The sequence below is a fragment of the Protobothrops mucrosquamatus genome, unplaced genomic scaffold (genome assembly GCF_001527695.2).
Source record: "Protobothrops mucrosquamatus isolate PMUCROS unplaced genomic scaffold, P.Mucros_1.0 scaffold2134, whole genome shotgun sequence".
NCBI classification, from domain to species: domain Eukaryota; kingdom Metazoa; phylum Chordata; class Lepidosauria; order Squamata; family Viperidae; genus Protobothrops; species Protobothrops mucrosquamatus.
This window is the reverse complement of record NW_015388233.1, coordinates 65,492-89,540: the sequence shown is the minus strand read 5'-3', so window position 1 is coordinate 89,540 and position 24,049 is coordinate 65,492. Positions and strand designations below refer to the sequence as shown.

The 24,049-nt window shown below is 39.5% G+C and overlaps 1 protein-coding gene across 1 annotated transcript in view; it reads right to left on the bottom strand.

Annotated features, from left to right (window-relative positions):
* Window positions 1-228: 228 nt before the first annotated feature.
* The window catches only part of SYT9 (synaptotagmin 9), a 77,558-nt gene continuing 53,737 nt past the window's right edge, over window positions 229-24,049 (bottom strand). Inside the window, exons 4-7 of the mRNA XM_015824130.1 lie at window positions 3,446-3,566; window positions 1,995-2,166; window positions 1,176-1,305; window positions 229-378 (exon numbers count right to left, since the gene is read on the bottom strand). Of these exons, the coding sequence (XP_015679616.1) occupies window positions 271-378; window positions 1,176-1,305; window positions 1,995-2,166; window positions 3,446-3,566 (531 nt within the window). The 3' untranslated portion in view covers window positions 229-270. The remainder of the gene's footprint in view (window positions 379-1,175; window positions 1,306-1,994; window positions 2,167-3,445; window positions 3,567-24,049) is intronic.

The following is a 24,049-nucleotide window of genomic DNA, read 5'->3' as shown; positions in this document are numbered from 1 at the left end:
CTTATTATGTAATTTACTTGAAAGCCCATCAGTGACAATAGAAGTGTGTTCCTGATAGACACGGGTAACTATGTTAGAATGAAAACTGTAGAAAGCTTCAGGAGCAAAGATATCTTTGTAATTAATAAAAGTTTTGCATTCTAAGGGTTGGGATTTATAAATCCTGGGGTTGGGGAAAAAGTGAGGGCCAAACAATGGAATTAAGGGGAAGCCTTAGCCCCTTTTGGACTCTGTGCAGAATGGCCCCTGAGAAACTGGCTAAGAAAGGGTTCAACAGGAATGCCAAATTTCTGCTGAATAGGTTAAAAGAGTGAAGAAGCCTCTTCGGCAGCCATCAATGCGCAGAAGGCCTGCAGAACATTTGTGCTCAATAGAGCCCTAAATAAAGACAAAAAAACACAAAGGCATCTGATTGTAACTTGAGGAGAGCTTTCGACTGCATGTTCTAATCTCTATGTTACTTTTAATGTCAAAGAAGTTTGACATCGTTCTGAACACTGAACTGGAATTACTTTACCTTAGTTCTGTATAGATATAATAAGTCTTTTGAAATTGTTTTTCCATATATATAAAACCCAGTGTCTTACATCCTTAAACAAAAGCTTAAAGCTGTATATGAGAATGTTGTCTGTGCAAACACAGCATAGACAACCTGGTTGTCTATCCAAATTTAAGATTTTTTTAAAAAAATATTCTTAAAATATATTATTTGGATTTTACTTTAACTTGGAAGAATTATAAAAGAAAATCTCTGAGGAACAGATTTTATTTGCATTGCACGTCAATTTTGATATAAACCCCTGGATTCCAATATGTTTTAATAGGATTTACATTAAGCAAATGGATTCTTTATTCCAGTGCTAGTGTAATCTTGCCAAGAAAACTGCAGGGTCCAGGAAATCACCAGGTGTCAACACTGACTCAAAACCATCAGCACGCCTCCCCCTCCCTACAAAAAGAAAAAGAAAAAAGAAAAGAAAAGAAAGGAAGGAAGGAAGGAAGGAAGGAAGGAAAGGGAAAAAAGGAAAAAGAAAGGAAGGAAGGAAGGAAGGAAGGAAAGAAAGAAAGAAAGAAAGAAAGAAAGAGAAAGAAAGAAAGAAAGAAAGAAAGAAAGAAAGAAAGAAAGGTAATTTTTAAGGAAAAAATACCTTCCTGTAAAACCTCGTTTGTCTTACCTCTGCAAGTGGATACCAGCGTGCAATGGGTTTTCGAGGGTATGAGAGCATTTCATTCCAATGGTCTCGCCCAAGACTTTCTGCTTCGTTGCCTACTTGACAGACTCCAATTACTTCATTGTGACCTACACTGTGAAAATGTTCAATAATATTTATTTCTTAAAATTATGCATTCAGGAACTATATAGTTCAAATGATCTAATAGCTGAAGCAGATGGGCTCTTAAACATATCTTTGCAGTTCATGGTAATGAGATTATAGTAGGGGAACAGCATAAATATAACCTTTTCTCTCCTGCAACAGTCCTGAAGAAAATCACTTCTCCAAAGTTAGCATTTGTTTTGCAAAGTAAGCCTGCCAAAGACACCAGTAGAGGATTTTTTCCCATATTAGGAGAAATGTCCTTTCTTTGTCTGTTTCTATTAATGTTCACTTTGAAATTAATGTTCAGCTTTAAAAAAACCCCATCTTTTACACCCAAAGCTACTTGTGCAGTTTGCAGTTCAGAAATTTAATTCTTACAAATAAACCACGTGTTTTTAGTCTTATATTGGCCAGTTGGTATCATTTAGTTGATTGGAAAAGCTAATCAGAGTAAGACCTGATTAATATTTGGGGAAAAAATGTTTACATCAGACTGAGAAGTTGAGAAAAAGCAACTAAGGAAACTATTACAGTACGTGTCAATTTTATTTTCACCAAAAACAATCTTAGCAGGAAATTGTAACCCCGTCTTTGTCGCTAAACATTTGTTCAGGTTTGAACACCCTAATTTAGACCTTTCACTCATCGTTTTTCATAGCTGTCCAGATATCTCACCGGTCATAATCCATAACGGCTATAGACAAGTGAATCTGATCAATGCTTTCTGGAGGGACATCAAAGACTATGGCTTCATTGTAAACAGGATTGAGGGTGTTCCGCTTGATAGAAGTCTTCCTTTTCTTCAATCGTCTCCCTTCACACATTAGTGACACTTTCACATATGGATCTGCGTGACAGATATAACAACCACAGCATTTTATTTTGCTTTATTTCAAAGTTTGACCAATATATTCATCTGACTTAGTTCATGACCTTATTTTAAAGTTTGACCAATATATTTATTTAACTTAGCTTCCCGGTCTTTATAATCTCCTCACTGTATTAAAACAAAAAGGAATGATTTAATTCATGACCATGTAAATTCTTTTAGAATTTATTTCTTGGGGTAAAATGAATAGCATTTTTACATTACATTGAGGACACACCCGCATCATTAAATCACAACTTCTAACTTTTTTTTTTTGTAAATGTAGAGGCAGAGGAATTTGCAGTGAAGTCTGCCATAAGCAAACATGCAACAAAAATATGCCAGTTGGTTGTTCTGTTTATAGGTATGTATTTTTAGTAGGCAGACAGGGCTACCTATTTCACTTTTAGAAGTATTTTAATCTAGGAGGATAATTGACTTTTTCTGCTCTTCCTTGTTTATCATGCTTGCCTGGCAAACATTAATCCAAAACTTGGACCATCTTTGTGTTCATGAGATTCAAATGAATAGTGGCTCTGTTACTGGGCTGGATCTCTAGCAATGTGGCTACAAATACACACAGTCCAGCCCATTTAACAGAGCTTTTACAAAATGTCTAAATTAAATTTCTTCTCTCTTAATAGAAGGGTTAATCCATTCCAAATACACAAACAGTGTCAGGCAGATAGTTCTGTGTATTCAATAGCAATATCACCAGAAATAATTTAGAAGCTACTGCTACTATTAGGGTAGAATGCAGTTTTTAAAAATCTTTCCCCCCAAATAATTACAATTTAGTACCAAAGGCAAATGTGATATAGCCAATCAAATTTGGGGACACGACTACTTTCCTGTTTGGATTTCTTTAGCCAATAACTGTTGTATCAGCTTAATCTATCTCAAAGGAGGACAGAAAACAATAGTAAGGCAAGACAGAAACACAGCAAATCTAGGTGGTGTGATAGTTAACATTTTGGAATTGGTATCTTTCAGACTCTCTCAGGTTTCAAGGACTGAAAATAAGCTGCAGTTTTTCTGTACCCCAACTGAAAACAAAACCCTAAAAAATTCACTATCAGACTTTTTATGCAACTAACTTCTAAGATCTCTAAGCAATTTAAGATTGAGTAGGTACAAATTTATCCCTGCCACATACATGCCAATAATATTTTTGTTATTATTATTTAATTTATATAGGTGCCTATCTCACATACATGTACATTAAATAATCTTAGGCCACTGTGAAAGATATTCCTACCTGATGCTCCTGTTATGTCCATTGCTTTTAAATTTCTTGCTTTTATTATAGTTATAGTTAGCCTGCCAGCTGTTGGAAGATAGCAAAGCGAAAACATCAACTCGCCAAGATCCACCTTGTCCTACGGAGAGCAATAAAATACATATGGAACAATATTAAAAAGGTCTTTCAGCATCTGTTGAAGTATCACTAATGGGACTGATACATCTCTTATTCCTAGCAGTCCCATATTTATCAGATTTTCATCTTGTTTGCTGTTTCCAGAACAAAATGGAAATTCTGAGTGAAGTTTTCTAAGTAAAATTGCCATGTGGGAAGAGTGCATCTGTGAATTTCAGCTGTTTTTTTTTTTTTTTAAAAGGAGGGGAGAACAGAGTTGTCTCCAATCCCAGACCTACAAAGTACCAGTTATATCACTTATTACTATGTTCTTCTTATAGCTTCTTTAATCAGCTAGTTCCTATCCTCTTGCTGGCAGAGAGAAAAACCAAGAATAGTAACTAGTAAATCCCTAAGCAGAATTTTCCCATTGGAACTAATTATGGCTGTAAAGAAGGAAAAGTTGGAAACTTACTGTTTTCTGTTGGACTATGGATACAATGTTTGTATCAAGTGATTTAGTTAAACAATTTAGAGATCACCTGACTCCTAACAACTTTGGGCACTTTATAGTTAAAATGCAAGAAAATACCATAACAAAGAGAAAAATTCATTAGTAGTGCAAGGATACACATACACACCCACACACCATTCAACATGAGCCCCACAATCAACCTACCCAAGACCCAGGAGAATACCCATCTCTTCAGTAGCTTCATGAACATCATCAGGGTGGAAGGAATTTGGATATCTATGAGAGTCCTAGTCATTCAAAATCTGTTTTATGTCAACAAAAATCTTCCTCCTCAAATATGCAACTTTTCCTATTATAAATCTTTTGCATCAGAATCATCATAAAATCCCAGGAAACAATTTGTTTTGGTCTATGGATTAAGCAAATTAAGTTGCTTAAGCAGGCAGACTGAATATAGTTTTGTCCCTTTTGGTTTGAGAGCATATTATAGAAGCTAGAAGGATGTTCAAAACATGCAAGTTGCTCTTGATCTTGACAAACTCAGAAAGGTTGTTTTGAGGTATGAACAGATCCCCAGCAAACTCCCAAGCATTAGTGAAATATTTAAGGCATTTCACATTCATTTTCAAAACCATTAGAGGGTAGATATGTTTATGAGGTTTATCTGTAGGAGAAAGAGGTGGGTTTTTTTTACAGCTATTTGACTTTAAATTGGAAATAACTAGGAAAAAGTTTACAAAATTAACTTCTATTAAATTTTTGCAGTATCATAATATACAATCTAAAGCAGTGGTTCTCAACCTTCCTAATGCGGCGACCCCACGCACCCACGTGACCACACGTGACCACATGTACGACCACACGTGACCCACACATGACCCACACGCATGACCACACGTGACCCACACATGACCCACACGCACGACCACACGTGACCTACACGCACGACCACACGTGACCCACACGAACACGGAAAAGGAAATAACTCCAACCAAGGAAATGGGCAGAAAGTCCTGGCATTTCTACAAAGCAGCAGGAGCAGCAGCAAATCAGGGTTTCCCAGTTCCTGGCTCCGAGCAGCCCGGCGCAAAGCGGCCTTTCCTCTTAGGCAGCCCTTGGAAAAATGCACTTTTTTCTGTCTTCCCCCTCCCTCCTTTCGTGGCCCCAGCAGGAAGAGGGGAGAGCCACTTCTTCCACCCTCTTCCCTCCCCTCGCAAGAGCCCGGTTCGCCAGCGATCAGAACCTGAGAGGGAACCCGTGACAAACGCTCCCGCGGCAGCCAAACCCTTTCGCCCTCATGCATACTCACTCACTCGCGACCCTGCCCTGTTTCCTCTACCCCACTGGGGAGTTAAGCTGCCCATCTGCCCGGCTCTTCCTCCGCCCTCCGGGTGAAGGGAGCCTGCCCGCGAAGGCTTCGTGCAGGGGGATTCTCACATCGCGTCGCCTCCCCGCCTCCGGCAGCTGGGCTTGGCTGGCTGGCAGCGGCTCCCCTTTTCTCAGTCAAGACACAAAGGGGAGTTGCTGCTAAACTGCCAGTCTCAGCGCTTGGCCCGTGGGCGCTGTGAAGCCCCGCCCCGCCCTATCCTGCTACTGCTGCTTCGCTCCACCCGCTGTCTGCTGAGCTCGAGATCACCCTCCTTCCTTCCTTCCTTTCCTCCTTCCTTCCTTACTTCCTCCCTTCTCGAGAGTGCTCCGACCCTCGCATGCCGGTCCGACACAGCCTTTGGATCCTGGAGCATAGAGATGGCTCTCCTGCTCGAGCTAGAGCGGCCCCCTCAGCCGGCCGAATCTCGCTGCCGTCGGTCGAGATCTTTTCGGTTATGTTGCGGGCGAGCCGAAGAAGAGGGGCCCGGCAGAAGGTTCTCTGCACCCCTCCTGTACTGCCATGTTGCCAGGGAAGGAGAGGAGAGAAAAGAATGGGAGAGGGGACAGGACAGGGGGAGAAAGGGGGGTAGAGGAAAAAAAAGAAGAGGAAAGAAAAAGAAACTCTGCTTCTTGTGCGGTGCAGTGGCAGGCAAGCCCAGGCGCTTCTGGGCGGCCATGGCAAGCAGCAGCGAGGGCGCAGGGCGACCACTGGCTGGGCCACCAGCTGGCCCAGCCCAAGGGAAGTAAGGCACCCGTCGGGCCCCATGCGCGCCAGCAACCCTCCCTGCGCCCGCCGCTGCTCCGCTAGCCTTACCTTGGCCACCGCACGTTCGGTGCAGTGGCAGGCAGACCCAGGCGCTCCTGGGCAGGCAGACCCAGCCCTAGGGAGGTAAGGCACCCGCTGGGCCCCATGCACGCCAGCAACCCTCCCTGCGCCCGCCGGCCTCCCACCTCTGGCCCTCTTTTACTTACATTTAGGAGTTGCTCAGCAGGGAGGGGTGGAAACATCCAGAAAGCTCGCCTTAGCTGCAGACAACTTGCAGCACCATTTGGACTTTTGCCGGGCTCAGCAGGGCAGAGACAGACTGGACAATTCCTATTGGCTTTCGAAAGCCAATAGAATAGAGTCTCTTGAATTGAGTCTATTCTATTGGCTTTCAAAAGCCAATAGAATAAGAGGGAGTAGCACAGCTAAGGAAAAGGGGGGAAAAATGGCGGACTGCGTTGAAAAGGGGGAAAAAATGGCGGACTGCGTTGTTTGGCGACCCCCGTGAAATGGTCGTTTGACCCCAAATGGGGTCGCGACCCACAGGTTGAGAACCGCTGATCTAAAGATATTTCAATGGCACTTCATTTATAGTCATTTATAGTAAATTTAAGATATTTTAGAACTAGTATCCCAACTGCAATAACTGCCCCAGAATTTGAGAGCCACAACACTGGTGAAGCTTCCCTCCCAATAAAAAAGTTTCCATCATTTATAGTAAATTTGAACCATATTCCAAACAATGGAATGAAAAAAAATGTATTTTTTTTAGAATTATTTATGCTACAGGAAATCATTTGTTAATGTAATCCTATTGTAAATCCTACTGCTTTGATAAAGGGAAACAAATCCTGAACAACCAATAACAAGACAGGTTTTTGCTGAATTTCCCAAATATTTCGGTTAGCCTGCTTAGTACTTGTGAACAAGTACAGGAACTAGTTTGGCAACAATCTTACATTTAGGTTTGCAATCTATTTGCATTCCTTAGTAGCCTAAGAAAATATGTTGCCGAAGAAAAGATTTTATTACGTATGAGGGGGATTCAAAATTAAACACACACATCTGCCGCTAGATAAATGCATTAAAAGAGAGTGATGCCCAGGAACTAAATCAATATTGTATCTCCAGTTAAAAACCTTTCAAAGGTATGGGACTTAGTGTAACAAAGGCTCCATTCAGATTGTGATTTACAATTTAACACTTGCCACAAGTAATATATTGTCAGCTCAGAAAAGATGTAGTTCAATCACAGTCAAAAGTAAGATTGACAAAACAAATCTCTTTGTAGTAGAATCCTTAATATATTCCACTGGCTGCTCAGCACTTCTGGCAGACTTGACCAGAACAAAAACAGAATTCTTTCACGAAAAATTAGATAAAGCAGAAAAATCTACCGAATAAAGTTATATTACTGAAAGCTACTTTATTGCATAGATCTGGCCAGAATTCATCCCTGGAGTTTGAAAAAAATGAATAACAGTAACAACAACAACAACAACAATAGAATGATATTACAATTCATGATTGATAACAAAACATTATTAGCTCCTCCACCCGTTATCAATAGGACTATGTGGGCTTCATTACAAAGTTTGATGCCCAAATGCCTACAAATAATGAATTATAATAAATTCCTAGTTTGCATGCCCTGTATTTAAAAAAAAATGTTATCCCCTCTTTCTATCATGACCAAAAATTGCTAGAGTCAGGAACAGACTAAAATGGTACTAAAGAACATAATAAGGAGACTGTCGCTCCTTAATGATCATGGAGCGTACTGTAGGAATAGGGAAGGAAGAAAATAAAATAAAATTTTGGCCTGAGCCCAAAGAATGGAACTCAAACAAGAATAATAGGAGCAAAAAAGGAATTGCTCAGAATCCAAGTGCCTTGTCCATCTGGCCAAAAAGTCTGAAAATGACACCCACCAAGATGAATGACTCAGATCAACTCTTGATTTAGGCTACTTGGGTGATTGCTTACATAATCATATTAATAACACAAGAGCTACATTAGTTAAAACTGCCAACCGCTTGTCCTAAATGCAACTCTAAAATGTCTAGTTGTTTTAAAATCATCCAGTTGTTCAGCCACTTTGGCAGTACCCTTTGTTTTGAGAGGATAAATATTTAAGTTCTTACAGTGCCCCAGACAGCAAATTGCTTTTGAAGTCTTCATACATTAATGATCTTTTCAACCAGCACATTCCTATTTGCTGCTTTTGTAAAATTTTAAGTGGTTAAAAATGAAAATGGACACATACAGTTTGAGACTGTATGTGAATAATACTCTTAAAGTATATACCTTAATTCTCTGCGATGTTGCAGCTTTTTGTGTCATTCAAAAATAAATGAGCTTAGAAATACAATTATCCTGTAACAGTTTTTGAATAAAATCAGGAACCATAGGTAGTCCCCATATTACAACCATTTGTTTAGTGATGTTTCAAAGCTACAACGGCACTTAAAAAAGTAACTTATGATTGTTTTTCACACTTATGACCCTTGCAGCATCCCCGTGATCACATAATCAAAATTTGGACACTTGACAACTGGCATATATTTATGACAGTTGCCGTGTGTTTGGGTCTTGTGATCACCTTTTGCAATCTTCTGACCAGCAAAGTCAAGGGGGAAGCAATATTCACTTAACAACCTTGTTACTAACTTAACAACTACAGTGATACACTTAAAAACTATGGCAAGAAAGGTTGTAAAACAGGGCAAAACAACTGTCTTGCTTAGCAACAGAAATTTCAGGTTCAGTTGTGGTTGTAGGTCAAGGATTACCTGCAGAGTTCTCCAACTGTAACATCTGGAAACTCAATAGATAGCAGTACCTAACTGATTTAGCTGATCTTGGGCAGAGAATTACCAGGAAATCTCATGGCTATATGTTAGGCAGTCAAGTCAACAAATATCCTGGGAGAAGACTATGGGAAACTATTTTTACACTGTTGCTATGAACATGACAAATATGTCTGTAAAATCACAATGGGTTGAACTGTAGACAACCGAGTCTTTATAATAAATTGAAGGGTTCAAAAAATAATCCATACTGATGCCAAAGCAAAGAGAAAGAAAACATTATTCTGATTCAAAGGTGTTATCATACCTTGATGAAGCAGAAGCTATAGATTTTGCTCTGACTGCCATTAACCTTTGCGCTGAACGAAATAGCACGTTTTGTGCTATTTTAGCTGCCTACTCATTGTATCAATTAAATGAGAGGTCCCCAATTTTTCTGCCTCCATGGACTGGGAGCAGCAGCAGTGGCGGAGGGGTTGGGGAAGAGGGGATGTTTTTGTGCATGCATGCAACCTAGCTCCCGCACCTGTGCAAATGAAGCTTAATGCACTTGCCTGCTGCTTGCACGGCCCGATTTGCAATGGTCCATGGACCAGTAGCAGTCCACAGCCTGGGGGTTAGGGACCCCTGGACTAAAGGACCAATTTCTAATCACATCAACAGGGACAGAAGTGAAAACTCTTTGATAGCATGATGATGACAGGGACAGTAGCAGCAACAGGTCTTCTCATGCTGTGCTGTGCACATTTTTTAATGCAGAATGATGTATCATTAGGCTTACATAAGGTATGCCCCCAAGACTGGTATTTGAATCTCATCAAAGGAGCAGCTCTGCAGAACTCAGGAAGTGAGATAGCTTTAAAAATACTGTAATGACAGGTCAATTTGGCTAAAGAACAGCCAGACCAGGATTATGTTTTGTTTTGAAAAGATGCCCCAATCAAATGCCATATTCACAGACCTGCAGATTTCTGGAATTTCTGATTCCTGCAATAAGAAGTACTGGGCTCTTTCAGGAATTATACAGATGGAGAACCATTCTAATTTAAAGCCATTTGATAGGGAACACCATTAAATAAACAGGCTACTCATCAATATAGCTCTTTACAATTGTCCTCCTGCATACTTAACCAATTGAAATTTAAATATGGAAAAACCATTTAAACTTTAAATATGGAAAAAGGCAAAGCGCCACAATTAAATCCAAACGTATCCGCCATCTTTTGGAATAAGCTGTCTTGAGATATTAATGAGGTTAATTTGTTTCATCCACAGTATTTGGTTTTTTTTTTTAAAAAAGAACACATTTTTAACTACAGTCAATGGGTTAATATCAACATAAAAGAGGAAAACCAGAATCCTAACAGAAGCACAAAATAAATCAACACATTATTTATTAAACTGCCTATCTCAAAATGTACGTACTGCACTGCAGAAAAACTGGAGTGTGGTCTTAATGCCTTGCCATCATTGGAGCCAGGAGTATGAAGCAGTTTGATTGCATGAGAAAGGCTTTCTGTTGATATGGTTTTAGAAAATCCACATATAGTAGTCAAAGGTTTAAAAAGAGAGCAATCAACTGCATGGGGCTTTATATTACTGAAAAAATAAAAAGCTTCTGATTCCTATTAATCAAAGTTTAGTGTGTTGTTTGAATGCTTAAAGTAGGAATAACCTTACCTTTTGTTTACTTCAAAGGTACAACTTTAAGGCTGATGAATTAAAATTGGCTTGTTTCAATGTTACGATTATCCACCCCTGGGTTTGGATGACATAACCTACTGTTAATCAAGAGAAAAGTGCACTTCTAAACTCTCGTTATTGCAGTCACTTTGTAGAAGAACACTAAGTTCACCATACTATTCATCCTGGTATTGCCAAACTGTAATACAGTATTTCATATAAGCCAATTTAGGAGGTCAAATTAGGTAATCAATTAATCTAAGTAGATATAGGAAATCTGTGGAAACCCCATATTTCTTAGATTAAGGAGGAAAGTCAGAATTCATTCATAATAGGGAAGAATTATTGTTATTTCCATTCTCAACAAGCAGTAGAACCGAAGAGACCTCATTTGCCTTCAGAGCTACACTGGGCCAAGTCTGGTTAATATTTGGATGAGAGACTGCCACAGACTATAAAAGCTGCAGACTAAACAACTAAAAATACTAAGACAAGACAACCATTTCAGTATTGTTGTTGAAAAACTAGAATGAAATGCCCAGGAATCAAGCTTGACTTGAAAGAGATTTTCATTTATCCTTTTCCAGTGTGATTTCGAAGTCTTTTAAAACAAATAAAACAGGAGGATCAAAGTTTAGGCCAGTGGTGGCGAACCTATGGCACGCGTGCTAGAGGCGGCACTCAGAGCCCTCTCTGTGGGCACGCGCGCCTTGCCCCGGAGATGGCAACCGTCCCTCTTCAACCAGCCGCCCACTAACTCGCCGAGGTCCCACATGGCCAGATGCATCCCAGCACCCATGCACTCACTGGCCTCTGTGTGCAGCGGCTGATGGTGTCAGGCAGCAGCCACCCCGGCCCCTGCCTCATCTTGCACTGTGACAATGGCACCCACGCCCTGCCTCACCTTGCCTCACCTCACCCAGCAGGATGAGCCTGCTGCCCACTGCCCCACCTGCCAGAGACCCCCTGGATCTCCCCCAACCCTACCCAGCCCCCACAGGCATCCCTCCCCACGAGCAACATCGAGGTGATCATGCCTACTGTGGCCACACCTACCCAATCTGCCATGACCACCACAGCCACGCCCACCCAGTGGGCCATGTCCACCTGGCACCTGGCGATAAATAAGTAAGTATTGGGTTGCAGTTTGGGCACTCGGTCTCTAAAAGGTTTGCCATCACTGGTTTAGGCCATATGAGTATAACTATGGGATATAACTTTCACTTGTAAAGTTTCTATCTGTCTTGCAACTATTCTAAGAGAAAGGAGTTCTGACAGAACTATCAGCCTAAAGAGACTCCATGGGTAGGGATTGTCAGAGACAAATGAGGTTCTGAGAGGAAGCCACTATTAATCCCAAAATGAATGGACTGCTGGAAACCTTAAGCCTCTGGCAAAATGTCCTTGCTCTTTCATCCGAACTTTCTTACTTATATTTTCTCACTAAATTGAATCCCGTTGGGACTGAGATCAGTCTCCAAAGTAAAAGCAAGATCTTGTATATTTAAAAGCAACAATCTGAAAATTACAAATATCCCATAAGGTGGCATTACAAGAAGCACTTCCAGTTTACCAGTCAGATGGCTCTATGTTTCATCTTTTTTTTCTTAAAAAAAAAAACACTCTGGGAAGTTTTATATCAAAATATATCTTATTCTTTATATTGTTTCTATCTCCCCTTAAAACATTAAGAGAATCCACAATAGATTGAGAATCAATGTCTCCGCAAGGTAACTGACAGTCAAGCTGAAACTAAATTGATCAAATAAAAATAGCAAACGGAGGAAAATCTTTTACTCAAACTTCCTCAAACCCCCAAATATGTTACCCAGACCTAATCCACATATCAAAGGATAAGGTCTGTAGACACAAATAGAGCTAATTAAATTAGGTCTCCCAGAGGAACTGCATATTCACAAGAATAAACATATCTACACAAGGACACACCCACCTCTCAAGAGTCACCCTAGAATCAGCATGTAGACACTTTCCTACCTATAACAAATTTCCCAATATAACTTTGTTCCGGTACCTCTTTTCTCTTCAGCTGCCCCTAAAGACAAGCTGTTTGCTTTTAGGAATAAATATTTCTTTTTCTCTCACAGCTGTCTGGATCTCATTTTTATTTATTCTTGCATAACCCTGACTCGAGTTGGAACCTCAAATTATTCTTCTAATAACACACATACACATACATCATGTACTTTTAAAGTGAAGATTATTCAAACATTTTAAATACATCATTCTAAGCAGTTGTTCCAAAGAGCTAATTTTCTCTAAATTAAATCCCCAAGTACAAGGCACCTCACAGACCACCTACAAGGATGCTTTTGCAGTTTACTAACCTCTTTGCAGTTCCCAAAAAGAAAGCTAAAAGCCATGCTTATTTGTGGCTTAGTTAGTGTCTGTACTCTTCAGCTATGTTATTAGTGTGCTGCATGTAATTGTAGCCAATTATTGGTTATTCAGCAATTCGTGCTTCACAACAAGTCTGTGGCTTGGGATAAAGTGAAAGCCAAACAAACACCTTCTTGATTCCCATTCTTCCCACTCAGGATTCTTATTTTTGGTTAAGCATGGTAATTTGTGAAGTCTAATTTATCAAGAGCTGCAGCTAAGGATGTTTTTTCCCCCTATCGCCTTTCTTTGTCTTCTTTCCTGTTTAGCTGAGTATCAAGGCAGAGATAGTCACTTTTATGAAGACCTGCAGCAGCAACTACTTGTGGTGAGCTTTTGTAGTTAACACAAAAAGTGCATGTGCAGTGCCCATCCTTGCAGTTTTAGGCATCTGTTCTTACTTCCATCTATGGTGGGAAAAAAGGGAAAACAAGTATTTTGTGTAGAAAATGTTGTAAATTGTAATTGACACTTACTTATCCAACAGCATTTGCATTAGAGTAAAAATAGCTGATATTTAATATCAGTATCACCACTACAAGCTTTGCCCCTTTGTATGTGCATTAATATTACACATACATTAAAAAGGGGTAGGGGTTTCATTGTGATATAGTCTGCCATCGTGCTGACTGTGACACTCAGCTGTCCTACTGGGAAGCTTACTCCATCACCACCGTTCTCAAAGTATCCCGTACCATTTGAAATGAACAAAATTCCCACAGAAAAACAAGGAAGGAATGCCACAGATAAACAACTAACAATTAACAGTTAGGAGAGGAGATTGTCAGTAGCTTATCTAATAAAAAATAGCTCCTGGCTGCAAAATACCTGAGAATAAGTGATTCAAAATATTCAAAGAGATTCTACCCTAATGAATTTACAAATAATGAGGACAGGAGTTCCTACTACAATTCCCAAGATTCTGTATTGTATCTCTAATCTATGCATTAAAATATTTTATAGGAATCTGTATAATGGTAGTTTATTTGATCCTGTCCTGCTGTATGGTGCCAGACTGATTTCCATAACACTCTAGGGATAAGTTCCTCAGAGAAGGCAGAAATGCCATTACAGTGGGCAGATAATGTGATTCAGTTTGGGTCTGCATCTTCTTAATCTCCTTGCATTAGTAATGCTAACATGCTGGCACAGAAATCTTTTTCAGATATTAAGGAGGCTGCAGAGGAAGTAAGTAAAGCAGCTGAAGTGAAATGGCATAGCCACTTCGTTCTTAGGCCATCATCCCACTACAGACAACATCCTGAAAGTATCACTGAACCAACAGTTCTTTGTTTTACCAATAACTTCAGAATGTGCAGCACACACAGCACAGCCAAAGACATAAATCAGTCCTTAAAATTATTATGCCCATCAAACTAAAACACAAACTAAAAACACGTATGAATTGGAGCAAAGTGAGGAAAATTCCATTATTTCTCATTAAATCTATCACAATGTGACAGACAGCAAGCTGTTCCTTTTCTAGATTGATGTCATTTTATCCACTCAGCTAAACCAACAAAGAATTTCCAATAAACAAGAGTATGTCAAGAATGTTGGGGAATATATATCTCTACCTATATCTGTATCTCTATACCTATACTATATATATCTACACATCTCTATCTTGTCTGTCTCTGTCATCTATCTATCTATCTATCTATCTATCTATCTATCTATCTATCTATCTATCTATCTATCTATCATCTATCTATCTATCTATCTATCTATCTATCTTCTGTTATATAGCCCTATGGAACAAACAAAGTGTGTAGCCCACATGGGCTTTATTGCTTAACTGCAACAGGAAGCAGGAAACTTTGCTTAGAACAGTGGTTCTCAACCTGTGGGTCGGGACCCCATTTGGGGTCGATCGACCATTTCATGGGGGTCGCCAAGCAAGGCTGTCCGCCATTTTTTTGTCCGCCATTTTTTTTGTCCGCCATTTTTTTGTCCGCCATTTTTTCCCCCTTTTCCGGCGGGTGCCTTACCTCCCTTGGGCTGGGCCAGCTGGTGGTCGGCCTGCTCCGTCTCTGCCGCTTGCCAGCTACGCCTCGGCTGGCGCAGGGGGAGGAACCACGCATGCGCGGTGCTCCCGGGCAGGGAAAGTCCTCGACTTACGACCAGTTGGGTAGTCCTTGACTTACGACCGGTTTAGTCCTCGACTTACAACCGGTTTAGTCCTCGACTTACGACCGGTTTAGTCCTCGACTTACGACTGGTTGGGGTCGCGGCATTAAAAAGGTTGAGAACCACTGGCTTAGAACAAAAAGACATAGAGGATATAACACAGATGCAAACTTATAAACGCTGCCATCTACTGGTTGGCTGTCATTATTGCATAAAATACATGAACATGTATTCCAACACCCCTATTCAACAACTACAGTACTCCTTATATTAGTCCCATTTTGGATCTCAGTTCGATATATCTGTTTCCTGTGTTTCTTCTTGCTGTCCTGGCTGTACACAGAGCTGGTGCTGCTGCTGCAGCTCCAGCCTTGGCTCTCTGAGGGGCTGGCACTGGGACTGCTAGGGCTCTGGCTCTGAGAAATCAATAATTTCTAACTTCTAGAAGAAGTCTTTGCTGAAGAACAGAATAAAAAATCAATGCTATCTAACCAGATTTCTCAAAAATGGGACATTATTAGGACCTCCTTGGACAAATCAATAGTGATTGAATTATATAGCTGTTTTTGCCAATGATGACATTATTATTCTCTGATCACCACAATGTGAAATCACAGCTGCCAGTTCTTGAGCTGGTGTTGGCCTTCATACTGAAAGAAGCCCTCAATATGCAATTCAGGATGATGAATAAAATCAAATTAAATTTCATGAGTTAAAACAGCATCAACATTACCAATATTTTTGAAATGAATTCACAGGATTAACAAACTTTTTTGTAGTTTTGTCTGGAAAGAGGCAGATAGGAAAATTTGTTAAACTGTTCAAAGACAAGGATAATGAGAGAGGGGGGGGGAGAGGATAAATCCCCATATTATCATCCAAATTAATGGAAAATCAGATCATAATCAAGTATATCAAATTGCTTGGAGTCAATTTTTGCCTCAAGAATTCAGCTGAATGTCCACAGATGAACAATGAACCTCTGAACCTCAGTCCAGAGAGTTGCAATGAAAACTAAGAATGCTGCAACTATGCTTAAGGATATGTGTCTAATCACTATAATGCTATGAATATCACAGAATTGCATAACACCCTCAAACATTATTCCATAAAAGAGCACAGATCTAAGATCTAATATAACACAGACTCAGATTGAATAGATCTAGGAATAGATGAAACAGGGTATTAGTTAAATTAGAATGTCTTGATATCATTGAATGTGTCTTCCTTACTGGAAAAGAAGCTGGAACCTGCTGTTTCTCAGCCTCATTAAAGAGGTTGAAAATGCAAAGAAAGAAGATAGTAATCAGAAAAAATGACCAGTAATGTATTCACATTGGAAAATGAGTTTTAAAGCTCACATTGATGAGGAAAGAGCTCAGAAGCAACTTGAGAAAAGGAAAACAGGACTTTCAATGTGAGAGAGAAAACGTTTACCAAATGTGAATTATTCAAGAGTGAGGTGAAGACCAAGTAACATTTTAGGCAAAGGTTCACTCTTCAAAAACAGAATCCCCAAATATAGAACTAGAATCTGTACTCAGCAAAGACTTTACAAAATTACAGATGAAGAAATTTTGTGCTGGGCTCGAAAATGGAACATATGTACACCACATGTACAAATCACAGCCATTTGTGGGAGGGACAGATGATTGTGATAACAGCACACAAATTACATGACTGACCTACTTTAATTAGACATCACCGTGGCATTTGCCACACTACCACGACACATGGCATTTTGATGCCATCATGGTTTGTTATAGATGTTACAACCACTTCTAATTTATTTATTTATTTATTAGGCATTTTCCACACTACCACGACATATGGCATTTTGATGCCATTATGGTTTGTTATAGATGTTACAACCACTTCTAATTTATTTATTTATTAATCTAGCAAATAAAATTCTCAGTGGCAAACAAAAAATAAAAAAGCTGATCCATGAAACAAAGAGGGAGAAAAAGACTAGGCCCAATAAACATTTCACTTCCCATAAACCATAAATGCCTTCTCCAGAGCTTCAATAACTCAACACCTTGACTTCAATGCTTATTAGAAGACCCAGATCTTCATGGCTGTCTAAAAAGCTAGAGAGCCGGGTGTTTTTGTATCTTTGGAGGGAGGGTAGAGATTATTCCATAGAGCAGGTGCCGTGAGTGAGTGAGGGGTCTGTCACATTATATGAAAGTTATAATAGTCTTGTAAGTTATCTGTATTATTCTCTCTCTCTCTCTCTCTCTCTCTCTCTCTCTCTCTCTCTCACACACACACACACACACACACACACACACAGAGAGAGAGAGAGAGAGAGAGAGAGAGAGAGAAACAGACACAGACACAGAAACAGACACAGAGCAAATACTGGGTATCAGGGTGGATAATAATTGATGATTTTAAAAAAAATAAAAAAATGGATTTTTTTTATTTAAATCGATTTTTTATTTTTATCAAATTTATTTTAATAAAATGCTTTTGAAGTAAAAATCTATCTAAATATAGTTTTCTATTTAAGATACATTAATAATTTAGTTTATTCAGCATGAAATGGAGCTTAGTTATGTAGCATGAGGCTGTATATTCTGCAATATTTACATTTTTGGTAAACTCATTCAGTGAATCCAAGCTTTGCAAGCTGAGATAACATGCACTGCATTGATGCATTCACACAATTTCACAGAAACCATGAGATAAATCATAAAATAAAGTTTAGGAATATTCTTTTATCCCATTGTTTTGCAAATCTATGTACAATATAAACTGTATGATTGTTTGAAGAAAAATGCATCTGTACCAGGCTCTAAGTGTTTTAATTAAATAAAAGAATTTGAGTACTTCTCCAACTATTGTGTTTCCCCAAAAGTAAGACCTGGCCTTATATTATTTTTGCCTCCAAAAGAGGCATTAGGTCTTATTTTGGGGGGATGTCTTATATTTTTTGAGACATCTGCCTCGCCTCGTGGTGGCGGCACCAACAGCCCCATCCAGCAGAGTTTGTGGGACTAAAAAGTTCAGTCAGACCTTCCAACTTCTCGTGAGATCTTTTTTTTTTTCGTGAGAAGTTGGAAGGTCTGACTAAAGTTTTTTTAGTCCCACAAACTCTGTTTCCCTGCAGCAGGAGAGAAATGCACCAGAGCTGGAAAGCAGGTTAGTGAAGAAAAGCTTTCGGGAAGAGAGAGGAGCTGGCGGTGGTGCGACAAACTCTACAGTAGCAATGGGAGGAGAAGCGGCAGGAAACGGGGATGCCATTTCCAGACTGGAGAAGGGAGGCACTGGGTGATGCAGGGCAGCAAGCACGTGCTCTTCTCTGTTCTGCATTGCTGCGCAGAACCACTCCCCTCCCTGTTCTCTGCAGTGGTGGTGACGGAGGGCTGGCGGCAGGAGGCGGCAGGGGAGGCTTGCACAAGCCACGGGAGAGTTGGTGGAGTAGGAGGCAATGGCTGTTGCTGGGCAGATGATCTGTTGGACGAAGCGAGAAGAAAGCCCCTCCAGTGGTGCACAGTCACAGTGGAGCCTTTCGCCATCACTCCCCCCTGCCTCTGAAACAGTGGAGGGGGACCGGGCCTATCCCGCCTATCCTCCATAGCATGGTAGTTCGGCTCAGGAGTGGAGTGAAAGGGAAGGTCACTGAGCAAGGAATGGCCTGGCTGGAGGGCCCCTGAAGTGGGTGTTCCACCCCTCCCCCACCTGACTTGCCTCATTTTGGCGGCAGTGGTGCGACACATGTTCTCCTGCCCCATTGCAGCAGCGAGGTGGGATGGAGTGGGCAGGGTCCTAACTAGAGCTTATTTTGGGGGTAGGCTTATATTAGGCCTATCCCCCAAAATCAGGGTAGGTCTTATTTTCAGGGTAGGTCTAATTTTTGGGGAAACATGGTATGTGTGATTAACCTATTAACCTAAAATTGGTTCTGATATCGCTGTTTTACTAACTTGACAGTTTATTATTCTAAATAGGAAACCTTCATTTTGTTTGCAAATAATATCAAAGATTCTAATTACCAGCAAGAATGAGTCCTTACATTTAAAGAGCAGCTGTCATTTCAGATCCATCATGGCAGCGCCTGTTAGTAGGCATCCACTTACCTGCTGCCCGCCATGTCCCTCACCTTGTTGTGTCACTGCCGCATCACCAGCCATCCCATTAAGGTGAGTGGGACTGTCGGTAAGTCAACAGCGGGTCAGAGGAGGAGCCGCTACGGGACAGAGATGACAGCTGCTCTTTAAAAATTATGATTTAAATCGAGTTGATTTAAATCAAGCCTTTTTACTAGTGATTTAAATCATGATTTAAATTGACTTGATTTAAATGAAATTCACCCTGCTGGGTATCAAAACTTACTAAATTGCACTTTTTCCTGATTATTTTTAAAAGATCAAAATATGAGAGCCCTCGGATTTCATAGCTATTTTATCCTTTTGTCAAAATAGCTTAGGGACTGCCTTTTCCCTAACAACAAATTGTGAGATGTTTTTCTCACGGCTCTGGCAGAGGCATGTTTATTTGGGGCAAGAGAAAGAGCCTTTTCAGTGGCTCCATCAAAACATAGAATTCACTGTGTTGCCAGCCTTTTTGCAGCAATGTCTGTAAGAAAACAACCAAGCTCAGAGAGCACCAAGGACTCCACAGAATGTATATGTGTATGTGATGGTTGGTATAAGAACGTAGGTTGAATCAATTTGTGCATTTGTTGTTGTTATGGGATGGTCGTTATATGTTTCTTTTACGTTAATCAATTCTTTCTCAGGAAACATCCGTAAGGATGGAATTTTTTGTATTGTGACCATCTGTATCCATTATGACTAACTGGTTACAGAGGTCATACCTTGGAGGAAGGATATATGCTGCCACACCTCCTAATCACTTCCTCCTCTAAATTCAGCTTGTTGGAGTACAGTTAGGGAAAGGGTCTTCAAACTTGGCCTTTTATGACTTGTGGACTTCAATTCCCAGAATTCCTCAGCCAGCGTGCCTGGCTGAGGAATTCTGGGAATTGAAGTCCACAAGTCATAAAAGGCCAAGTTTGAAGACCCCTGAGTTAGGGTCGTGGCTCAACTTAAATGTCACAATTGCTGTGTTGCATTTCTAAGAAGGGGTCTGTAAGGTTTTCACACCATGAGGGAGATCCTGTTCCTATGTTTTTTTTCCCCTTATGAGTTGAAAAGTCATTCCATTTTTATTTGGAAGCTTCTGCTACTATGTGCACATACTCAAATTGGCTCTGATCAGCTTCCCATATAAGATCTAAGTAACTTCATGACTCTTATTCTTGGTATATCTGAGTGACAAACACTATACAATGGACAGCTTGACTCTAAAGAGTATCCCAGAAGAATTCCTATTTGAAATAACTGGGGCTCAATGAAACGTATTTTAATAATTTTACTTTCTTACATTATGTAAAGGTGTACATTCTGCCAGATCACATTATCTTTCAAATTAGAAGGGAAAATAATTGCAACAATCAGGCTACCACAGGCCTTATTTTGGCACTCAAACCACAAGCTACTATAGCAATCTTCTGGAACAGAGTGCTTAACACCTCCTCATTGTATAAACACAGTCATTTAAGGATCAGTAAACTGTCTGATGATGACAAAGACATCCAAATCATAAAGAATCTATATTGGCATCAGGTAGCAAATGGGAGACTAGGCCAAAAATACGAAGACAGGGATGTATTCTGTCTCCACTGTTGTTCAATATCTACTCTGAGTCAATCTTCAATGAGGCACTGGAAAACATTGATGCTGGCATCAAAGTAAACGGTGTTTGGATCAACAATTTAAGATATGCTGACGATACAGTTCTGCTTGCCAGTAAGCATGAAGACCTTCAGCTCCTCATCTACAGTCATAGAAATATCTGAAAAATACAGCTTGAAGCTTAACACCTCAAAAACCAAGATCATGGTTGTCAGCAAACAACCCGTTAATTTACCACCAATAAATTTGGAAGGAATACCATTAGAAAAAGTTGAAAGGATCACGGTTCTAATTTACATGAAAGCTGGGACATGACCATTGAAGTAAAGACAAGGATAGAGAAAGCTCGAACAGCATTCTTTAAAATGAAAAAGGTCTTCTACAGTCACGAATAAGCCTAAGATTGAAAATCAGGCTTGTCAGATGTTATATTTTTTCTATCCTGCTCTGTGGAGTAGAGAGTTGGTCTCTGACAGAAGGCCACCTGAAGAGACTAGAAGCATTTGAAATGTGTATTTTACGTATAAGCTGGGTTGACAAGATCAGAAATGAGGTGGTGGTAAGCCACCTGGGAAAGCCAAGGGAAATCATCAAAACAATTAAAAAACAAAAGTTAGAATATTTCGGACACATGATGCGACACCCAGAAAAATACGGCATACTCCATTTAATCTTCCAGGGAAAGATTAAAGGTAAACGAGATCCAGGCAGAAGAAGATCATGGCTTCAAAATCTAAGGGACTGGTTTGGACAAAACTCAGTTGCACTTTTTCGTGCGGCTGCTGATAAAAATAGGATTGCCAACATGATCGCCAACGTCTGGTAACGGATGTGGCACAAAAAGAAGAAGATGAAACTGTCTGAGATGATGATGATGATGATGATGATGAGTTTACCAAACAGGGTTCATTTCCCTCTACAAATTTATCACATATATTTGCAAAGGTTACAGAAACTATAAAACAAATCCTGCTGCTGGCTTTGTTCAAAGACGGAATGTATGTATGGTGAGTATTTTATATCACTTTCAGACTTGAAAAAAACACTCCTCTTCCCATGCCTCCTTACAATTATTTAATTCTAGGTTAAGAGGAACTCATTACATATTTTTAAAAGATGTCAATTTCTAAAAATTAAAAGAAACCAACTCTCAGTACTGAAAAGGTGCTTAGAAATGAAAATGATCGCACAATATAAAACAGGTTTTCTTAAAAAAAATGTTGACAGTGAACCGACAGAGGCGTTACAAAAAGTGATTCTTCCATGTCAAGTGCGAAGAACAATTATTTTTTCCTTCTTAGTGGTGAAGTTTCTTATTTACATCACTTGATATGCAACACTTTTTAGATGCACATTATAACAAACCCAAGACCTTGTTTAACCTTTCAGATGTATTTGATTAAACAAGGCTAGAAGGAAGCAGATTTTTTTCTTCTCCCTACTCTCATAGATATTGAAGAAGGAGAACCATATTAATCTATGTGGCTCAAAAATCAAATTCTCCCTATCGTTATAAAGCACTTTCTACTTATTTTTCAGGTTGCAATACAATATATTGTATTCTCCAAATACAGTAAATGTCAGCAGCCATAATCCCAAGCTAGCATGTTTAAAACTATATGAGTTGGAAATTTTAGACCAACACATTTGGACGTATCTAGTTGGAGAATGCTGTCCATCATATATAAAAGTGAAATAATACTGTTTAAACTAATAATAAAAGTAAATACTTTTTTTCAGTTGATTCCTGCTGACAGAAATATTGAAGTTATTCACCACTGCCTGCTTAGATATTGTTTCATTTTATTGTCTAGAATTAGTTATTGTTCCATTTTTATTGTGTGGTATTCTAGTATTCCTGATAAACTTACATCTAATTATTAATAAAGCTCAACTTTGCTTAGTGTCTGATCCAAGTCAAGCTCAACTAGATGCTGCCATTTGCTGAGACTAACCTTTACTATTTTACAGACATATATAACTTGTTAATTAACAATTATATATAACTTGCTTATTGATAATGGGCAAACAACTATCCTGGAATGAACAGTTAGTGAAAGACACAATGTCTATCTTACCCCGTTTTGACATATTATTTTCAATTGCTGTTCTCACTGCTATATACTGTAAAGGATTCTTCGTATAATTGTGCAGCTTCAGAAATATTATATATTAACAACAAATTAATTTATGCACAGTAAATTACTTCTGTTCCCTTTTGGAGTCACACTTAAATACTTATGGAAAGGAATGATTATTGTTAACTAAATTTGTACAGTGTTTTAATATTTAGTGTATGTGTGTGTTTTCACTCTCATTTTAATTTCCTGATGATTCAAACTATGCATATCTGTAATTAGTCCCTAATTAGTCCATTAATTCATAGCATTGAATTTCAGGGTCCTGTTGCTCTGAAGCCCTGTATTATGCCTATATTTGGTCACAATTGGTAGAAATTGGTGGGTTGGGTTTTTTTTTTTTGCCATTTGAGAATAGCAAACACAAAAATATAGGGCCACTTCAAAAATAAGTTTAATATACAGTAATGTATAAAATAAAGTAAACTTCCAGCCAGATTTTTTTTAAAAAAAAAAAAAACCTTGGTTCAGGCCACTTTGCATCATCAGTCCATCCAGGTGGCCTTAATGTACACATCATTAAAAGCTCTCTGTTCTGACACATGACACTTCTTTGCAGCCTTCTTCACTCACTGAGCTCCTTCTTGCCAAGTTTCACTGGATTGCATATACCTGCAGTAGAAGGGTAGCTCCTTCAATATCAACTACTTAGGGATGGTCAAAATTCTCCCTACATATTCCTTATTTGCTATTCAGCTCATTGGAATAAGCCAATATATATTTTCAGTTTACAGCAATAGCTAAATCTGCACAAGGCTTTATCAAATGCATTTTCTGAAGCCCCCTTCCCCCCCCAAAAAAAATAGTTTTCAGAAGCTGAATACCAAGAAAATATATATATATATATATATATATATATATATATATATATATACAGGGCTTTTTTTCTCGGAGAAAAGGTGGCGGAACTCAAACCTGGCCACGCCCTCATCAAACCCTAGGACCGCCCCTTTAGAGAACAGGAATGCAAGTAAAATTTGGGAGGGGCTATTTCCGGTGTGGGAGGGGCTATTTCCGGTGCGGCCGGCCC